Source organism: Pocillopora damicornis, chromosome 5, assembly GCF_964200805.1.
Source record: "Pocillopora damicornis chromosome 5, jaPocDami1.2, whole genome shotgun sequence".
NCBI lineage: Eukaryota > Metazoa > Cnidaria > Anthozoa > Scleractinia > Pocilloporidae > Pocillopora > Pocillopora damicornis.
In genome coordinates, this window is record NC_142674.1 from 3,206,497 (window position 1) to 3,227,752 (window position 21,256).

Consider the following 21,256-nt stretch of genomic DNA (forward strand, 5'->3'; position numbering starts at 1 on the left):
AAAGAAACTGTGGTGCTGCGTCGGTGGGAGAGTATAGCAGGTAATTTAGTGTTAACAACTGGGTTGAAAACGTAAATTAGCCACCGTAAAGAGTAAAAAAGCGAGTTGTAAAGCAATGCGCATGTCAAGTTCTGACGTTTTGGCGGCCGGAAGTATCGCTGACTTCCGGTCGTTATCATTCAAGAAGGAATTTGAAAGACAAATCTCATTTATCAACTGGGGAGAGTCGAAAGCTTGTGTCAGACAAAATTTACCTAATCCCCCCATAAGGTTCTGTAATATTCTTATTTTCCCACCTAATTGGCAGTTAATTGGCGTTCAGTTTTTTCTTTTTAAGCCCTAAGACTGACTAGCATCTAATTTATCCTTACAACATCACCACTGAATTAAACCTTAATGTCATAAGAATAAGGGAAATGACACCAACTAAAGAAACTCTTGATTGTTGGACAAATTCTCCTTGTCAGCACCTTAGTAAATGTACAGACAACAGTATGAAGAATATTAATACTGATGTTAGGCTGTAAAGGGTTAAATAGTCCCTCTATGTACTTTTTTGGCAAGCGACTGACCCACTCTGTTTCCCCTTCCCTGACGATAAAAATGATTTGACTGGTCTATTATGGAAAAATTTGTTAATCACACATGCATGAAGATAATGGCAAAGAGCAAAAGAAGCATGTTTCTTTTTTGCTACTGTCTTTCCGTCACTTGACTTGATAATTGACTCGCTTGTCTTAACGATTTGATTCCTCGAACGAGGAAAGTATCAGAAATGACTCCAGTAGAGCCATTTCCGATGGGTAAGCAATCATGATTTACGTTAAGTATTGATTAAGCAATGTCTATGTTATCTTAATCAATTAATTTTTTTGTCTCGTGCCGGTGTTATTGACTCGAAGCATAAAACTAAACATAATCCTGTTTTTAGGATAAGTTACCACGAATAACTCTATCGTACGAGTGCTTTTTTTTCCCCATGGGCTGATTCGTTTACACGCATTCTTCCTTGAAATCGACTATAAATTAGACCTTTGTATGTAAATTGTATATACTTTCCACAATAACACTGGGGAAGGGTGAACAATTTTATCTCCTTTTTGAGTTTACATTGTTTGAATTACAATTTCAATTCTTCATTCTGTGCAGTTTCTATACATCAAGGTGTTCGATTCCGAACCAGACTACTCAACAACTACAGCAAAATTTCCTTTTAAAAAATACATTTTGCATTGACCTTAACGTTTCAACAAGGCTAAGAAATATTCACAAATGTTTTTGAAAAAATATCCTTTCCAACTACTACCTATGGATCGATAAAATGTTTTGACTACCTAAAAGTTACTTTGCAATCGTCAACAACAGTCTAAGTGAGACATGGAAATCAATCGGCTGATGGAAATTTGGTACGTTGCTGGACTGGACGCGCAGTTATAAGGCTTCCACGACCCACTGTCCTGTTCAAACACAGAGTAATCAGCACAATTAGTTTTACGTTTCTCTTACCCAGAGGCAAAGAAAATCAATTTGTAGAGAGGATGTTTGTATCAGTTTTGAGAACACTTTGATAAAGCCCCTTCAATGTAGAGATTGTCCTATAATGGTTTTCTTTCCTTTCATTTCAACTTGACGAGAGAAGGATTGTTTCTCTCTATTCTCCTTTTATTCAAGGAACTAGGTCATAATTAATTCTCATAGTACTTGTGAGACCTTAGGTGTATTTTCTCGCATTTTTTCCTCCGAGGTTTACATATATTTTGTACTTCAGAGTGACCGCACCGGGTTCAATCAAGCTGAGGAAGTTATAGGCATTGTTTACTTGCAAAAGTATGAACACTTCCAAACATAGTTAGAACAAAAAATGCCTAATAAAGCCTCGGGTTATGGGTTGATTTTACACCAAAATCGTACAGCTTAAGTAAATAAAAATATAGCATAACTTTTTTTGTCTCTTAATCACGATCGACAACCGATTGCATTTGCATTTCAACTTTAACATATTCATTTAGTGTCGTGAGAAAGTTGCAAAAACAGCCAGTGGACTGAAGACTTCGCTCAAGATATCACACAATCTGAACTTCTTAAAGTTGCACTTCGTCTAGAGTTTTATATCTGGTATTGTTGCTTTCCTATGATTGACAAGTCCACTTTCTTCCGGTTTTTAAAGATGATGTCGTCTTTTTAAAAATAGCACCAAAAAAAATGCGTTTTTAGATGTCAAGCCACAAGGGTTGCATTCCGAGCGAGGTCATGGTGGATGAATCATCAAATTTAGCAATTTTCAAGAGATTGAGGAAATCTGCTTAATAGTTATCAAAAGAGAAGAAGAAGGAGAAAAAATCTTTTCAAACTTTCAGGCTTACTCACCGAATTCCCCCTCCTCATTGACTCCTGATACCAAAACAGCAACCACGAATATGGTGCTAGCAAATTGAGTAGTTGTTATCATGACAATTATAATTAACAAATTACTTGTAGGCATCTTTACCGGACGGAATCTCCTGGAAAGGTAAAACAACTTTAAAAGAAATAAATCTGACGGTGGTTTCTCTTTAGAGATTCATTCAAAATATTTCTTTTTGCATTCTATACACTATAGATTACAATACCTTGCATAGTGATCCATTAACTGGTTGAAATTAGCTAAATGTACATTCTTCTAGTGCGCAAAGTTGCTTACCTATACCGGCTGCGAAAGATAGCACCACTTGTTCTTTGTAATCGCCGGGATAAAATAACTTCGGCTTACAGTCGTCACTCGATTCTCGACGGTAATCCCGAAATAATCTCAACCAGTTGAGTCTATCGCTGTCTTCTTGAATTCCAAGAGAAGTTAATTTTGAGAAATCTAGATGTAAACCCTTTGCTAACCGAAATAAACGGTAGAAAAGCGGTTATTAGTAAGAAATACGTTGCATAGCGCAGCCGACTGTATGCACAGACCTCCGTCACGCATGTATGACATGTAATTTTTTTAGGGTCAAATTGAAGGTTGTATAATTTCTCTAATTTATTTATGTTTAAACTTTGGTGAAAATGCCTCATCAGGTTAATTGACTTGACTGTAAATTATACCGCTCACTCGATTCTCGACGGTAATCCCGAAATAATCTCAACCAGTTGAGTCTATCGCTGTCTTCTTGAATTCCAAGAGAAGTTAATTTTGAGAAATTTAGATGTAAACCCTTTGCTAACCGAAATAAACGGTAGAAAAGCGGTTATTAGTAAGAAATACGTTGCATAGCGCAGCCGACTGTCTGCACAGACCTCCGTCACGCATGTATGACATGTAATTTTTTTAGGGTCAAATTGAAGGTTGTATAATTTCTCTAATTTATTTATGTTTAAACTTTGGTGAAAATGCCTCATCAGGTTAATTGACTTGACTGTAAATTATACCGCTCACTCGATTCTCGACGGTAATCCCGAAATAATCTCAACCAGTTGAGTCTATCGCTGTCTTCTTGAATTCCAAGAGAAGTTAATTTTGAGAAATTTAGATGTAAACCCTTTGCTAACCGAAATAAACGGTAGAAAAGCGGTTATTAGTAAGAAATACGTTGCATAGCGCAGCCGACTGTCTGCACAGACCTCCGTCACGCATGTATGACATGTAATTTTTTTAGGGTCAAATTGAAGGTTGTATAATTTCTCTAATTTATTTATGTTTAAACTTTGGTGTAAATGCCTCATCAGGTTAATTGACTTGACTGTAAATTATACCGCTATCTGACAAAAGTTTGATCGGGCTTCAGAGAAACATAATAGAGAAAGACAAATAGTATTAGATGTGGAATTCATCCAACATTTAGCATTCTAGTTTGTATTATTTTGTATTAAGCGCTTGGAAAAGTATAAGCTCTGTGAAAAGTAAAGTTTACAGACTTCTGTTGCCTCTTAATCACGATAACGAAAAAAGTTAGGAAAATTAGGAAGTTCAATCAGTACTACACATGAAACTTTATCCATTCTAGAACTTTCCAGTCGACACGGTCTCATAATAACCCTTTGACAGGAGCCTTTATGTTTTCATTGTGGTCGGGAAAACAAACCTCGGGATACTTAAACTCATGTTTCAAATTCAACAAGAACAGGTAAACAGAGAGACTGCTTCACATTGTATTTGATAATGCGTAAAACTCAGAGACCCTCAACATGTATACGTTCCTCATGATTTGGTCAATTTTGCTAGTGAGAGCTGCAATATCGGTATGTTATGATGTTTGAATTGCTATCTCTTCTACTCATGTTTGCAAAACGTGTTCATTTTCTTTGGCGGGGTACCAATAGCACCACCGCCATTTCGCCACCCGTTCTAGTTGACTCCTAAGATTCAGTGAAAAATTCTCCCCTAAAAATCCCTTATATTTCTTTCCTAAATTAGACAAGATAATTTAATGTTATGTCAAAATAACATCCTTCAGCTGATAAGCCTGAATGTTCTCTTTGCCTGTTTGCAAGATAAAATATCGGAATCGTAAGGGAAAAAAAAGGTGTTAATCTCTGCAAGGAACTAAATGGTCAACGTTATAGAATCATAAAATCCAGCGTTTGAGGTAATACATGGTTTCTTTGCTTAGAAGTTAACATCAGTCTCAAATTGACAGCTATTTAGGCCACACAAGAATGCGTGGGAAGAGAGTTTTAACATGCTTGGCTAATGCAATTTCCTCTTGAGTAGGGCGTCATAGTGCTTTCCGGTAGGAACGTGTCGACTGTGGACATTTGCTTATTCTATCATTGTTGGCCTCTGTTGGAAATTTGCGTCATTTTTCCATGTTGTTGTCGGCCAAATAGATTTTTTTGTACTACAGATAGACATATGCTTCGAAAGCACATCTCTGAAAATTTCTAAGTACTCTTGTGATGTAATTATGTGTTTTGTTTACGCGAACTACATCACAGACCTCCCAGACGAACAAATATTGACTCCACTTTGGCGCAAAGCTGTTGGCGTTTATCTGAATCGTATAAAGTGGTACTTTAATAATATACGATTAGGGGTTTGATTACAGCCGAAAAAAGCCTCAGTCGGATTATCTTTTTTCGACTTCTCATGCACTTCGCACTTCAAGGGATTACATAGCACGAATGACATTTCAAAACAAATGTTATTTTACGAGAAAAAAACAGGGTCGTAACTTAGGACTTAACGCTTGGTTACTACTCTGTTGTGGCCGAGTTCTAGCCTACGTGTAGCCGTACCCTCCCCCCGAACGAAAACCTGACACTAACCGTATTCAATGACGTCACTCTAATCTATGCAAAATTATGTAACTTAAAAATACTTCTTGCTTCCTAGCCAGAACGGTAATCGAAGTAAACAACAATTCAAGTCATTTTCCACTATTTCGGGCAAATGTGCAGTTTATTATCCGCGTTCAATTGAATACTTTGTTTTCAGGATATAGAAAAAAATTGGCGATATTTGTTCGATTAGCATCGCGCTTACACGAAACCAGATTTCATTCAACGTCCACACGGTTTCTGCTTAAATTTAAATATAGACAGTACCACAGTTTTCTAAAAAGCTGGATCATTTGCCACAGGATCTCAAGGTTTTACAGATTTCTTTAAGAGATAGTTAGGCTGCACGTGTGAAGAAAGAGCGACTCATTTCTCAGTCGATGGGATCGCTGCAAGAAACATGAGATTCGCAGCACCGAAAGTTGAAGGTGGACAATCCTCTTGGCTCAAGTTCATCGAGATATTGCACCCCGTCTTCCATGAGAGGTTTAACGGGCGGCACAGAAAATATAGTGAACAGTTTCTTTTAGAGAAGAAAGGCGATCGATCTCTGGTGCGGCTTGATATATCGAGACATCACAGTTACGATCAGTGTCAGGTTTTCATAGACGTCCCCTCGCTCCCGTTTCACCTTAACCCTTTAACTGCCAAGATCTGATTGTTAATTCTCCCCACTAGCTGCTACACATTTCCTTGTAATTTAGTTATGAGAACTCGTTGCTAGATCAAGATAACAACTTCTACCCGATAAGCTTGAATATTTTCATTACCTGTTTGCTGAATAATGTATGGATAATCTAGGGAGAAGGTTTATGTTAATCACTCCTGGGAGTTAAAGAGTTAAGAGGGAGGGTACAGCTACACGTAGGCTAACCAAGCTCTAATATTACCATCTGAATAGATGTGACAACTTGTTTAAATAAATGCCCCAGACTGTGTCACTTCAACAAAATAATTGAAGCCGTAGTCCGACAAAATTTTTTTAAGTTTTTGAATTTCGTTACGTTTGTTCTAAGTTGCCGGGGCATTTAGGAAAAATAGAATGTCGAGTTTACAAGCAAAATGGCTGAGAATTTACGTGGGAATGCGGCTGGTAGAAGCAAAGCCCAGTACATCAAAGCAAAGCCCATTATATCTGAAAGCTGATTAAGCGTCTCGGTATTGTGCCGGATTGATACTCGTACTATCTATTCATTTATATGATAATTTATCTATTTACCTACTTAATCATTTTCTATTTTATTTAATTATTTATTTATTATTTATTTATTTTTTATTTCTTTTTAGTTCGCAGCCGGTGATTGCCCAGAAAATTATTTTTGGGACGGTAAAACATGCAGCGTTTGCTCAGGCTGCACCCTTGGGTTTGGTTTGAAAGAACCTTGCACAAAAACCAAAAACACTGAATGTCAACCTTGCATTCCTGGCTATGATTACTCGGACAGCACAGGGATGGAGGAGTGCATAAAGTAAGTTTGGTGTTATGTCACGTTTCTCTTTATAATATTGTACATAACGTTACACTCTAATTCCTTCTTTGTCTCCTGTTCTTACAACACGTTTTTTGATTTCCTTTTCTCTACGTTCGTTTCCTTTAAACTAAACTTATCACGCTATAATGGTTAGAGCACAATTTTACCACGTAGGCGGGTTATTGTTAACAGCTTCTCTCTTTTGTGAACGCGACACGAGGCTAAAAGGATGCAAAGATAGTTTTTCGACAAGCCTTTTGGTAAACTTTTGCAATGAAACCTTCTTAAATTGATTGTTATTCAAAGTAAATTTAGTTCATTTTAGTATTTAAGCTTTCTATCCTAAAGGTACTATTTTCCTTCCTCTATTTAAGGTGTGATACATACTCCAACTGTTTACCTGGACGATCTAAAAAGATAACAAAGTGTACAATATTTTCTCGACACACTTGTGACGGATGTGAAGAAGGATATTACCACCACCACGATGTTGGCTGTGATAAGTGTTCACCTAAATGTGATGCTATGACTGAGGACGAAATACAGGCATGCACAACTAAGCATAACCGCGTTTGTGCACCAAAACGAGTGCTGCCAAAAACTCCCGTCCCAAGTAAGTTAATTCACTTCGATTTGCTTTGATACTTAGTAAGACAACTTTTGAATGAGGGATTTAAAATCTTTTTCCTTCAGATGACAATCCATTTTTGAAATTAGTGTGCTTAGTTCAATTCTTTAAAATTTTTGGTACTAACTGAGTGGGTTGTTTAGTTGGATCTAAGCTTTTTGTTTTTTTTGGTTTATTTTGATTGATTTTTGTTCGCTCTTTTTTTTATTTTTGTTTTTAAGGTAATGACTCAAAAGTTAGAGGTCATCCTAACGGCACTGCCATTAAGGAGGATGACGAGATACCAAAAATTGTTCCTGAGTTGGTAGAATCTAAAACAATTCAGCCAGGAGAGGAAAATTTAATCGTTAAAAACCTGTGGCTTTGGGTTATATTCGTGGTGATCGTACTACTAGTGGCCGTGGTCACAGTCTCGATAGGGTTTCACAAAAGAAGAAGTCGAGGAAATCATCCAACTCAACAAGAAGGTGATGTCAATACATATAACACAGAGGAGAACATCGTTTTACGGGAGCAAACGCTTCCGTTGATAACCGAAGGTGGTGTGGATGCACATGACATGAGGGGAACTTTCTCTTCAGCTCAGCAAGGAGTTCCTTTGGGGCCCAGTCATCAGTTAGGTTAGCTTGTGTTGCTTTTCCTCCTTTTTTTCCTTTTAGAGTCGTTTTGTGTATGTTGTGGTTCAATTTTATTCTTAGTTCAATTTTTTTTGTTTTTGTTTTGGGTATTGTAATGTATGATAATGAGTTTGAAACAAAGGAAAGTAAAATTTGAACCAAGGATAAAATTGAACCACAACATATACGACACATAATTTTTTAAGAGCAGATATTTTGATCTTGGCTGAAATGTACTCTGCACTATATATTTCTATATGTTGAATGCTTAAAGTAGTGAGTAAGTAGGCCGTTTGTGATAGGGATAACCTCCGTGATCTCCCTTTCATGTACTGTATGACTTTTGAATATATTTACATTCGAATAAGGTATTATTAAAAGATGTCTCCGCTACCAAGTTGCACATTGAAACGTATTAAAGATGACGATAAAAGTTAACATAAAAATCAAAAACTTCGAGTTACTTTCTACGAACCCGATTTTTAAAGACTGCGAGATTACTTTTGACAAAAGTAATTGGTGAAAATAAAATTTCCGCGGCTTTACAAGAGTTTTGATGAAGCAGGTGTAAAATGGCTTTTGAAATAGAACAGGACTTTTAATCTGCTTCGTTGTTGAATTTTCAGAGCCATTGGATTCAGGTGGGGTGGATGCCCCAGAACCTCCTTCAGAAGAACTCAGCAGACAAAAAGGTTTGCTTGAACAGTTCAATACGTACTTTTTGTGATATGTGTGGTATCGTATGCAAGTTACCATTGTTTATAAGCAAACACAGGAGTTTCTTTCTTTTTCTGGAGTTGCAAGATTATACGATGTAGCAAGTAGCAGTTTCCAATTAAGTTGTACCTGTCGTGGGCATCCGTAGAACAAGTTTGTTTCAATCAACGTGTATCTGCCACAACCTCCCCTCCCTTTTCCCAGAACAAAAACCTAGTTCCGCCTCAGATTTTTATGTCATAATCAAAACTATAACAAAACTCTCGAACGTGGTTGGTTATCACCAGCCCGATTTGAGCACTAATAGAACAGTGTACGCGTCATACTTATATTGGACGGTGAAATAGGACATTTAAAGGGACATGAAACACTTCATGCCTGTAAGTGGACAGAACACGTCATGTGTGCGCGCTATTGTCTCGCATTTCACCAAGTTAACTGTTTTTTGTTTGTCTGTTTGTTTGCTTGTTTTTTTATGAAAACGTAAAATAAATGTCCAGTTTCGTTCTCAAATTTTTTCAAAGTTTTGATTACTTAGTAACAGAACTTTCTTTCGTCCAAGTCTGTCGGTAATCATACTCGTGATTGATAAATCAGAAACCCGCCTCGCGGTCGTCCAATTTTATCAACCCCTCATATGATTACAGACCGAATTGGACTCCACTCGGTCCTATTACCATTATTAATCACCATAGTTGCTTCATTTCGTCAATTATTATTTTCATTCTAGGCTTGGATCGTCCGATTAAAACTTTAAGGATTAAAGAAAAGAAGCAGATCATGATTTTCCTGAGTGGCAAAGATATTGGAGGTAGGCAGAAGCTCTTAACCCTTCACCTCCCATGATTGACCAAGAAAGAATTTCTCCTCACAATATCAATACAATATCAAGCATAGAAGTGATGAGAATGAAGAAAATATCAATTCCGGAATTATTAGTTGATCAAATACCAAATTCTCCAAATTGACATCATAAGAATTGTATGGCAGACAGTAAGGAGAATTACTAATAAGATATTGGGAGTTAAAGGGTTAACCAATATCCTTGTTTTGAAATTTTTGCATTTTCCTTCATAGAAATCACCACTACTTAAACAAGTTGTCTTTAAATGCAGTGTGCAGTGGTGCACACAGTTTTCCCTCAAAGCTCTAAACCTGCAGCTATTAAGATGTTCCATTCGAGCAGTTTTCCATGTTGTTCTTAATTTAGGTTATTTTTACTGGCAAAGTGTAGCGGAAGAACTTGGTTTCCAAAATGAGTCCAGAGGATGGGAAGGAGCTCAAAATCCAATTGAAAGCCTTCTCAAGGCATTTGGCGAAAAAGAGGGAAGCACCGTAAGAGGATTGATAGAAGCTACCAGAAAAGCTGGGCTGATGCATTTTGCGAGTCAGTTAGAAGATAAATTTGATACTCCAAGAAATGATACAACTGATTCTATCCATAAAACTTTGGTTCAAATTGAAGAAAATGATAATTCTACTTCTGTTGATACACCTTCAGATCCGTGTGAAGAGGATGGTGCAACTGAATCGGTGGAAGGTGAAATAAATAATAAGGCTGATTCTGTTATTAATGTACCTAAGTACACAGGAGAAGAAACTGATGCGAATGACATTGCTGATACAGCTGTATGAACAGCAATTCTGTATGAATAAGTAATGTTTTGCTAAATACATAGCCATAACCTTGTTTTCTTAGAAAGTTTCTTATCAGCGACTGAATTCCACGTTGCCATGTGTCTGTTCCGTTGGTAACAGATTACGCTTACGGGGGTTGGTGGGTAAGGTCGGGGTGAGGTAAGGTGATCCTTGTTTACTGATTCACCAAAAGTCACCCAAGCCTTCCAGAAGTTTGAATCGAATTGATAGCTATTATTACTTTCTTTAACTAATAATTCCATCTAAAAAATAATGTGCAAATTTCAAGTTATTTACAAATGCAATTATTTATCCTGCAATTTTAATTTAACAGCCTCATGACAATTGTAAATTTGAAATAATTTATGAAAATTTTGAGCGACGGCAGCAAAAATGTTGGATACATTATTCCTATTTAAAAACGAGAAAAAAATTGCTTCTTCGATATTTGAGTAACATGTATCGTTAAAAATGTGCGATCAGAAATTGGCACCACAGGTTTTGAATTATGCATTTGTAAGTACATTACATCTGTTTTGTTTTTGTTCATCTTTCTTGACGCTTTTTTCCCTTGGTGTGTTGCTGTTTGTTTTTTACCTTATTTGACTTGAATATTTGTGACAAAAAGATGGCTAATGCATGAACGAAGAAAACTATCTAGTTCCTAATCATTAGATTTTTTAATAACCTGAATCTTTTTTCCGTAAAAGGAACATTCCTCCTTTATTTTCGTACTTGGTAGATCCAAGCATTTTGACTAAGTTTACAAATCATTGTTTTTTTTTAGTGTTTTCAATATCATTTTTACGAGGAATGTACAGGTTCGTAAATTTTAGAAAATGGGTTCAAGTAGATACTTGCAAAAATGTGACCAATCAATCCAATGTAGATCCAATAAATTGAAGGACTTTTCTAACTGTTATTTTTTATCCTTGTGCCGGCTGACAATTGAAAGCACTTCGTTGTGCATTGATAGTGTTCTTAGTATTTTTTCTTCATACATTTTAGAAAGTAATTTATCAGAAAATGATTTAAGTATACTTGTGAAATTGTCCTTAGCTTATACGTGAATGTTTGGATAACATTTCCTCTAGACAACAAATTGTCCTTAGCTTATACGTGAATGTTTGGATAACAGTTCCTTTTAACAACAAGTTGATTCAGTAAGTTAGTGAAACATAATTTCTCTTTAAATTTGAAAAGACTCAAGTATAGTATCGAGAGAAAATACTTTTTCTTGACGGTATTTATGAGTTGGCTATCGGTTACATGTATCTACTAGCTCAGGTTGGTTATAATTAAAATAACCGATATCGATTTGATTGTAGCTAATTACCCTTAACATAGAGTTAATAAAGATAAATGTTGGTGCTGACCAGCCTGTATTTGATTAGGATCATTCAGAGTGCCATAGACGAGATTTCAAGATGACTTCATGAATCAATTTTCGCCCTGCCTCAATTTCCTTCTTTGACTTAAACGGGTCGACACTCTTGAGGGTTGCTATAACTCAAAATTCTGAACAGTTTCCTTAACTTTTTGTGTTCAAATTAATGATCGACTTGATGGAAAAAACCATAGATTGGAGACATTTAACGGGAAAAATTTAGCTTGTACATCGCTGCAGCCGATACGTCGTTTACATCCTGCGGGTTGTTGCTACCGCCCAGCGATTGATTTCTGAGGCAAAATTGCGACGTTCAGCGAGTTTTCACTCAGGAAAGTGAGTAATCTCATTAACTGTCTGTTTCCCATTCGCATTTGCGGTGACACCAGAGTAAAAAAGTAAGTGTAAGACTCGAGATAAGCTGAAATCCCTTGCCACTGGGCCGTCATAAAGTGGAGTTTCGAAGTTACATCTAAAGCATGGGAAAACGCTATCTAAAAGATGTATATTTTGGGGTGTAATACCGTGTATAGAGAAAGAAATAAAAAGACAAAGAAAGCGAACACAGTAATCAGCAAGTATAGGGACATTCTCTCTTTTAACGAGGCTAGGCGTTATTGTTTTGATGCTAAGGTAACCGACCTATGCTTTCATACCATTGTAGACACAGGACACCGTTGTTGACATGAGATTTAACCATGTCGAAGGTTACATCATGCATGAAAAAACAGAGTCGATCCTTCTGGGATATCATCTTGTCAGCCTTGAGAAGTGAAATACAAACCTCGTAATTATAAATATCATCAGAATAAAAAGAAAGATAGAGAAGATTCAATCCATTGAGCACCGCCTTCGATCGGTTAGGAAAGGCCGACAGATGGCAAAGTCTAAAAACGCAAACAAGATCGGGCATCGAGATAGCTTTTGATTGCTTTTTGACTGCACGCGCCACGAAAATAGAAGCGAGCGTGCATATTTCACAGAACTCGAAAACAACATTCGCATGCTTCTCTCGGAAGTATTGAACCTCGAACCCTTGAAAGTTTCTTTGATTGGAAACTTCTGTATTTCTTGTAAATAATCAGGTTGTGCAAATTGCTAGGCGCTGAATTGTTATTCAGGTCTGGTCGACTCGGTCTTGAAGCGATGTGCATGTCATGTGATTTAAGTTTTGACGTTTTGGCGGTCGGAAGTATGACCAACTTCCGGTCGTTTTAATTCAATTTGATATTTAAAACTCATTTATCACCTGGGGAGGGTTGAAAGGTTGTGTCAACACAAAATTTACCTGATCCCCCCACAATAGTCTATAATGTGTTTGATTTCTCGTTAATTGGCAGTCAAATTTGCAATCAGTTTTTTGTTTAAATAGTCCCTCTTTGTACTCTTTTGGCAAACGATTGACCCACTCTGTTTCCCCCTCCCCGGTGAGAAATGTGACGACTGGTCTATTATGGGAAAAATTCTCGTATGCTACTGTCTTTCAGCCATTTGACTTGGTAATCTACTCGCTTGCCCTAACGATTGCCACAGAATGAAGACATTTCTCAGTTGGATAATATGCCTATTTCATGAGGTGGGTATAGCTAGAAAAAAAAAGGTTTCGAGTGACCATTAGCAAAATTTACATGGGTTTCAAACGAAAAACTTATATATTTAAATTTTTCAATTTGTTAAGTTGCACAACCAAAAACCGTGGTGCACCGTGGCAGGAAAAGTAACTGCATTGTCGCTATTGAAGTTGCTGGCTCAGTTGAACGTAACTCTTCTAAATAAGCACAGTTGCTAATAGAGCATAGTACCTAATGAAATAATGTTGTGTTACTTGCGTCAGTAAAAAGGTGACACAAACTTTTCTGTCCTTGAAAAATAAATCTATCAAATCCAAAACACGATTGTGATTGAAATATGGAAGGAATAATGAAAGTAACCCCGCCAGGAGACCAACAGGAAACATCTTAATCGCAAATAAATTCAAATGCTTCTAAGCTTCTTGTGTTAAGAACACTCAGACATTCGATGACCTTTGTAATGGTTACCGGTAGTGTGATAGTTCGCCGTTGTCGGGACAAGGAACGAGAAGTTCTGTTGCAAGTGAGTATTTGTAAAGAGCTAAATGCTAGGGTAAGGAAAGCTGCACCCGATCACACATTCAGCATTACATTGCTTATACTTTCCACAATAACACTGAGGAAGGGTGAGCAATTTTATTCCACATCTTTGTTTACAATTTAAATTCTTCATTCTATGCAATTTCTATACATCAAGATGTTCGATTCCGAACTAGGCTACTCAACGACTATAGCAAAATTTCCTTTCAAAAAAATGCATTTTACGTTGAGCTCTATGTTTCAACAAAGCTAAGAAATATTTACAAAAGTATTTGTTAAAATGTCCTTTCCAACTATTACCTATAGATCGATAAAAAGTTTAACCACCTAGCATTTACTTTACAGTAGTCAATAACAGTTTAATTGAGGCATGGATATCGCTCATGAAAATTCGGCACGTTCCTGGACTGCACACGCAGTTATAAGGCTTCCACGACCCACTGACCTGTTCAAATACAGAGTAATCAGCACAATTAGTTTTACGTTTCTCTTACCCAGAGGCAAAGAAAATCAATTTGTAGAGAGGATGTTAATATCACTTGAGAACACTTTGTCAAAATCCCTTCAACGTAGAGATTGTCCTATAGTGGTTTTCTTTCCTTTGTTTTCAACTTGACCAGAGAAAGATTGTTTCTCTCTTTTCTCCTCTCATTCAAAGGATTAGGTCATAATTAATTCTCATAGTACTTGTGAGACCTTAGCGGGTGTATTTTCTCGCATTTTTTTTCCTCTAGGGCTTACATACATTTTGTACTGACTTCAGATTGGCTTCGCGCTGGGTTCAATCAAGCTGAGGAAGACATCGATTCGATAGAGCAGACGTTCAAGTTTTAGGCATTCTTTACTTGGATGTAAAAGTAGGTAAAAAATGGGTGCGTTTGAACAATTCCAACATTAGTTAAAATACACTCTTCAAGCGGACAGATAACGAGGAAAACAAAAATGCCTAGTAAAAGTTATGAGTTGATTTTACACCAAAATCGTTCAGCTAAAGAAAGTAGACTAGCATGGCAGATAAAAAGGAGTATTTAAAGTTAAAGTAATTTTTTCTTTGTTTCAAGAGATTGATGAAATCAGCTTGATAGTTATCAAAAGAGAAGAAGAGGGAGAAAAAACCTCTTCAAACTTTCAGGCTTACGTACCGAATACCCCCTCCTCATTGACTTCTGATACCAAAAGAGCAACCACGAAAATAGCGCTTGCAAATTGTGTAGTTGTTATCATGATAATTATAATCAACAAACTACTTGTAGGCATCTGTACCGGACGGAATCTCCTGGAAAGGTAAAACAACTTTAAAAGGAATCATTTTGACGGTGCTTTCTCCTCAGAGATTTATTCAAAAATATTTCTTTATACATTCTGCAGTCCGTTATATTAAACTCCTTACTCAACAACCCCTGATACTTTAGGAGATATTGCATTTTGAATATAAGGCTGTGCTCGTTCGATCGAAGCAGACTAGTGTGACTAGAGTTTGAGGTTCGATTCCTCGTGGGGACTCAGAATTTTTTCTTTGTCCCACGATCGTGACAAGACGGGAACACCTTTCTCTATTTCTTTACCGACCGCGCTCAAAACTTACCATCTTTCCTATACTGTTTACAAACATGACGCTATCGACATTGCTGATCCTAACAGTATGCAGGAAGCGTGTCATATGAACTTCGTAATAGATCTCCCTCACCATAGAGTACCGGTGGTAGAGCATCGTAGCGCGGAAGCCGAAGGTCTGAGGTTCGACTCCTCATAGGGACTCAGAATTTTTTCTTTGTCCCACTCACGTGACAAGACGAAAAATATCTTTCTCTATTTCTTTACCGACCTCAAAGCTTACAATATTTCTTATTCTAGTGTGACTTGGCTTCCTAAAAAAGGCAGAGACGTTCCTTTTGCTCGGTACGAACGGTCATACGTATGTAAGATGGTCTCTCCCAGCTGCGATTAATCTACACTATTGCTAAATTGATCAACAACTTATAACAAAATTTGAGCTACTAAAATAACACTTAACCAAAGCAGCACATAAGTTTTAGCTTATAAAAGCAAAATGTGACATTCAAAGGTCAACGCTTAACCTAAACATGCTCTGTAAATGTAAGTGTACGAGTGTATTCCTGATCGTACCTTTCTGAAACCCAAATCTTGTTTAATCACTTGGTCTTCTCAGTCTAAGTCTTCCCTTGCTGCTGGTCTACTCCTTTGGCAGGAATGGCGGAAGAACAACTGATATTCTTAGTAATTGAAAACCTGAAGAAAGAAAAATTATTCATCGCGCGCGATTCCGCTTAGAGGCTGACCAGTGAAAACAGAACGTTCTCACGGTTCCTATGAAATTTCTCAAATTACTAACAAGCTTACATTATCCTGCTGTGTATCTCTTTAAATAGGGAATCTCCAGGAAGGAAGCGAAAACCCTTAAACGATCAGAAGTAGTTGGCATGTTCATCTGAAATAACGGTCTACTGTAACAAAGTGTTACGCTGTTGTGCAGTCACACTGTTAATCTACGCTTTAGCCGATCTTTCTATTATGTAGTGATGTGACTTTCCATGAAAGCAGACCTTTGCGTAGAGCAGTACATCGGTGAGCCTTTGTCAGGTTTTCACTTCCTATCCATGAGTATAAGGCTGGTAATTTGATTGTGTTACGTCGCCCAAATTTCCATAGTTTCATACACTTCCGTAGGATTTAATTGCTCCCGCTTTTGTACTTAGTTTGTGAGCCGTGGAATAAATAAAAACACCATAACTAATGCCAAAACCCATCTTATTCTCCGAGAGTTATTAAAATGTGTGCAAAATGGAGATAACCACTTAAAACTGATTTAACCTCATAGCGCTTGTCTGTTTTCTCGTCGCGTGCGGAAACACATGCATGCCAATTCCCTCATTTGAAAGGGATACCACGGGTCATGAAGAAAAAAACGTTTTAACAGATTGTTGTAACCTTTCCCTTTCTATATTACCATAGTCTTTCTGCTCAACTTGTCAGTCACGCTGCCGTAAAATTCGGCTGTTTAGACCTTGTTTATTCTAACAAGGACGTTGAACGTGAATATATTTTAAAACTACAATTTTCTCTGTCACTCTCCCTTTAATCATAATAATATCAATTTTTATTGCTTTTATTGCGCATTTTAATATTAAAAATCATGATAAAATGCGCATAACACTCGAATAAGACTAAAAAACGTTATATTACATGCTCTCAATGAATTAAAGTTTAATCTTTTGTTATATTTCCTTCCTAATAGGTATTTACTTACAGCAGGTCAGCTAACTGGCATTCATGATCATTACCGAACATATGTTTCTCATAAACGCTCATTTCCACATAGAATTCCGTCAAAATGTTGTATTTGTCTGGCTAACAAAGCCAGTAACTATTGATAGTACCTTAAGTTTTGAACCTGAAATTACGAAAGTGATAATTGCAAAAAGGATTTATCTTTCAGCGCCAAAGAACATCAAAACATAACTCCTAGGTCGAGATAAAATTGTTTACTCAAGATACGCCAGATTGTCGTGCATGAAGACAATTAATGTTGGATTAGAGGCAAGTGTGCGGTAAGATCCTATAATCTCATTAACTTCGATCCTCCTGAAGAAGTGCGGAATTTGCTGAGATTGCTGTGACATGAACGTATACGAAGGCTTTGAACTTGTCTATCTAATATATCAGAAATATTTCTATATCGATGTCAAAGGCATTAGATAACGTGTTTTTCGACAGACCCTCTGAGCAATACAATCAGTATCTGACACGCAATATATATACCAGAAATCTTTGGGAAACTTCAAAGTCAGTTCTAGGTGCACATCTTAGGCCATGAATCCATTGGTTAACAAAAACAACAAAGAAAGAAAAAAATTAGACCTATTACCAATGTTTTGGAAATAAGCATAACCATTTCCAAGATTGAATACAATTTCTAAACATGTATTTAAATAAAACATAACGCACCTCAGGTGCTCAAATCTTCCTTTCCCCTTGAAGGTGTGCGAAGAGGAAATGGCCCAGCCGGAGCTCGAAGCGGTAATACACTCCGACACCTATGCCAATTATCACTGAATACAGCGCGCCTTGATTCTCCGAGAATGCAACCTGGTCAAAAATGTGCGCCAGCTCAAAGGCGCTCTCAAAAGTACCGCCTTTGGCTATCCGATATTGAGACGGACAACAAACTGGTCCAAGCTGTGTCCTCTTTGATATTTAAGACAAAAAAATTGTTTTTTTTATTTTTGCCAAATAAAGACAGAGATAAGGAATCCAAAGTAAAATACCAGATGCAACAAGCTTTCTAGAGATAATCTGTTTGGATAACACCTACTTTGACTTTATAATAACAAGAAGATTAGCGACTTTCAGTTGATACATATATAAAAATACCCCATCAATCGATTTCTTTAAATGATACCTGGTAGGTCGTTAGATAGGGAAATAAAGTTATCTCAGCGCCTTGCCTCCAATTTAGACCCCTCTACGAGGACCCGAACATATCCGAATGCGTCTGTACGCACTGATCGTTCTTTCTCAGTCAATACAGTTGTTATCATTAGACTTGCGGCCGTGCAAGCGATCAAATCGAGATTTTTTCTGGTTACGATCTACCGAAAATACCTACATTTTCTCTTCTCCAGTCTTCCTCTATATTACGCGGGGAGTCCTAAGGTGCCTCCTCGGGTTTTTGGCCCTCTGGGGCCAAAAACCCTGCGGGGGCAATTACCGCAACCATTGCATGAAAAGTGGCCATCTGGTCAACTTCAGAGCTCTTGGTTCGTTAGATAACTCTTAAAACGCTAATTAGTACTTCTGTCGGATTATGGAACCTCGACTGATTAACTATACAAAGCTTGCATGTTTCAGCAGGGCACTGACATCTAAAATCAAATGATTTCAATTTGATTGTATTCCACATTTTGGACTGCACGCTAAACTTTCAATCCACCTCATTTTCATTCAAAATTACCAGCCAAATATTTGATCATAGCTTTGTCTGCCGGTGCTATTCGGGAAACAATTTATGCACATGGGTATATTGCAAGTTGATGACAACTGATTGGCATCGGACGCACAACTCCTGGGTGGTCAAACAGAACACAAGTGCGATTATCCCATCAATTATTACACCTTGTTTACAGCTTTTTAACAGTGAATAATCCTGTTAAAGAATATGTAAATTATGTGAATTATGTAATTTTACTGTCAGGCCTTTAGCACTAAGAAGGATAACTTTCTTTTTTTTAAGGATAACTTGAAAAGAATCGAATTTGGTCCCTAGTTTGATTCCGATCGTTGATAAATCAAAGTGTCTCAAAGTAATTCTTCAAGGAAGAGGGTCCAATATAGGTTTGGCGGAATGCGGAATGAGACTTAAAAACCGAGGCGGGATGTGGGATGCGTTTTTGTGTTTCATCAGTAGAGACCGTTTTTTAAGCCAGCCAAATATGCGTTAGAAGCAAGTCTTTACCATTCTCTACAATGAGAGTACACTATTACATTGTAAAGGCTATTATTTGTCCATCAGTTGGTGATGAATTCGAGCAACTAAGGTTTAACCAGACGGGATCGGGATGAAAATGTTCATCGCAGCGGGAGGGCGGAATGAAATGAAAAGCAGCGATGGAATGCGGGATTAAAAAATCTACTTTGGACCCTCAAGGAACCGACCCATGATTTCCTCATCTTAAAACATCTTTGTTTCCCTAAGTGGCTATCCGTCGCCTCTCCAGCCAGGAAAACCGCTATTTAGAGTTTTGTTTCCAAATAACGACAGCTTTCCGTGCTATAAAGGATAGACACCACAAAACATCGAGATACAATATGTTTTTAACGGTAAGTTTATCAATACTCAAAGTGTTTTGCGAATAGCTTACGACACACTCAAGCAAACAAAGTGATCGGACACCAAACAAACGTGTTTCTCAGTTGACTTAACGTGAAATGTAAAATACTTGTAGATAGAAACACATACCAAAAAATAGGGCTCGGAATTTATACTAGCGCTTAAGGACTATATTGTACTTCGCCAATAACAGCAGATAAATTAAACGCATATGTAATCAACTGTTTACAAGTAAGGCGTACCTTTAAGTGACGAGGGTTTGTCACTGTAAGTGCTATCGCATTCAGTATTTTAGAATTCGCGAGAGCTAGTTGCTCAGAGCTTATCATTAGATATCACCCCAGTGATCGGATATCATTTCTCGATGCCTGTCTCTTAAGACTTAGCACCATGCTGTCAATTTCAAAGATAAGGCAAAAGATGATAAGTTTGTTTAAAACCCGACCGCTTAAGCGATAATCGATTTACGAGACCTCAGACGAAACCCAGCCAGTAGGAGACAAATTTAAAAGAATAAACTGGGGACTGGACTCACTGTTCTTGGACCTTCCAAAGACTATTTGAATGTACTTTGTGACCCAGGATTACGCGGAGCCGAGACTGAGACTATTTGGATGCTACCAGCTGATTTGAACTACTTACTGCACAGTCACTTTGGCTCTGAATCATTTCATATCTGTTAAGGCAAACTCCATGATAAGAGTATTTTCATTTCAAACCATCTGTTTCTGGGTGTAAATTGATCAATGTCGACAACTTTAAGTGTTCACTCTTGCTTAAACTAAACGTCCATAATATATTTTGGAAAAAATTCGTTCCTCTCCGCGTTTATTTTATGTGTTAAGTTTATAATCAGAAAATATTTAATTTTTGAAAGCTTCTTTTCAGAATGACGACAGCCAACTGATGCCTAAAACAGTTCCTACGTAGACCATTACGGGGTAGTCTCAGAGAATAAATTACGGGTAACGACCATCAACTCTCTGCTTAAGTGTGAATGCATTTAACGAAATATTACTTATACTTTACCTCAAAAAGTGACTACAAAAACAGTATGGCTCTATATTTCAAAATCATTCAACCTTAATTTCCAGTGGGCTGTCAACCTCTCAACGTCGTACTGACCTAAGTATTGATATGCTCATTACATCTTTTGTTTCGTCACGCTCTTGTTGCCGTCGCCTTCGTGGTTTAATTAGCTCACGGATATTGAGCCACAATTTATTCAAAGTGGTAAGTGGTGTTAATGAATTCTTCTTATGGATATGACAAGAAATTAGTATAACTGCTCCGGCGAATAGAAGCCTGTAAAGATGCACACGTTCTGATCCGTCGAGGATTCCATCAGAACTCGTTGTTATCACCTTGTGCAAATTGATTAAACCAGGGGTATTAAAATGGCTTCCTCGTGTTTTTTCCATGTTAAAAATACTGCCGTATTTATTCGATTAAATGCTGCCCTCGATCAAACGCCGCTCTTGAATAAACGCCGCATTTTAAAGCAGAAATATTAATGAACACCGCCCTCGAATAAACGCCGCATCGTCTTGCGGTGTTTATTCAAATAATACACTCAAAAAGCTTACAGCGA

General features: G+C 37.3%; 1 protein-coding gene and 2 long non-coding RNA genes across 6 annotated transcripts in view; 1 reads left to right on the forward strand and 2 right to left on the reverse strand.

Moving 5' to 3' along the window:
* The window catches only part of LOC113669383 (uncharacterized), a 35,740-nt gene extending 24,041 nt beyond the window's left edge, over positions 1-11,699 (forward strand). For 3 of the 4 annotated variants that reach the window (XM_089208014.1, XM_089208013.1, XM_089208012.1), the window contains exons 2-7: positions 6,535-6,716; positions 7,094-7,332; positions 7,569-7,967; positions 8,591-8,656; positions 9,412-9,492; positions 9,892-11,699. In XM_089208014.1, coding sequence (XP_089064140.1) covers positions 6,535-6,716; positions 7,094-7,332; positions 7,569-7,967; positions 8,591-8,656; positions 9,412-9,492; positions 9,892-10,316 — 1,392 coding nt within the window. In that variant the 3' untranslated portion in view covers positions 10,317-11,699. The remainder of the gene's footprint in view (positions 1-6,534; positions 6,717-7,093; positions 7,333-7,568; positions 7,968-8,590; positions 8,657-9,411; positions 9,493-9,891) is intronic. The other variant, XM_089208015.1, reaches the window with a different exon arrangement.
* Positions 1,070-2,757, reverse strand: LOC149044736 (uncharacterized). The gene is made up of 3 exons (XR_016186880.1): positions 2,681-2,757; positions 2,368-2,501; positions 1,070-1,457 (listed from the first exon to the last, which is right to left on the reverse strand). It is a non-coding gene; the product is annotated as an uncharacterized LOC149044736 (long non-coding RNA).
* Positions 11,700-13,898: 2,199 nt separating the features above from the next.
* Positions 13,899-16,112, reverse strand: LOC113669429 (uncharacterized). The gene is made up of 3 exons (XR_003446080.2): positions 15,945-16,112; positions 14,960-15,093; positions 13,899-14,262 (listed from the first exon to the last, which is right to left on the reverse strand). It is a non-coding gene; the product is annotated as an uncharacterized LOC113669429 (long non-coding RNA).
* Between the last annotated feature and the right edge of the window lie 5,144 nt (positions 16,113-21,256).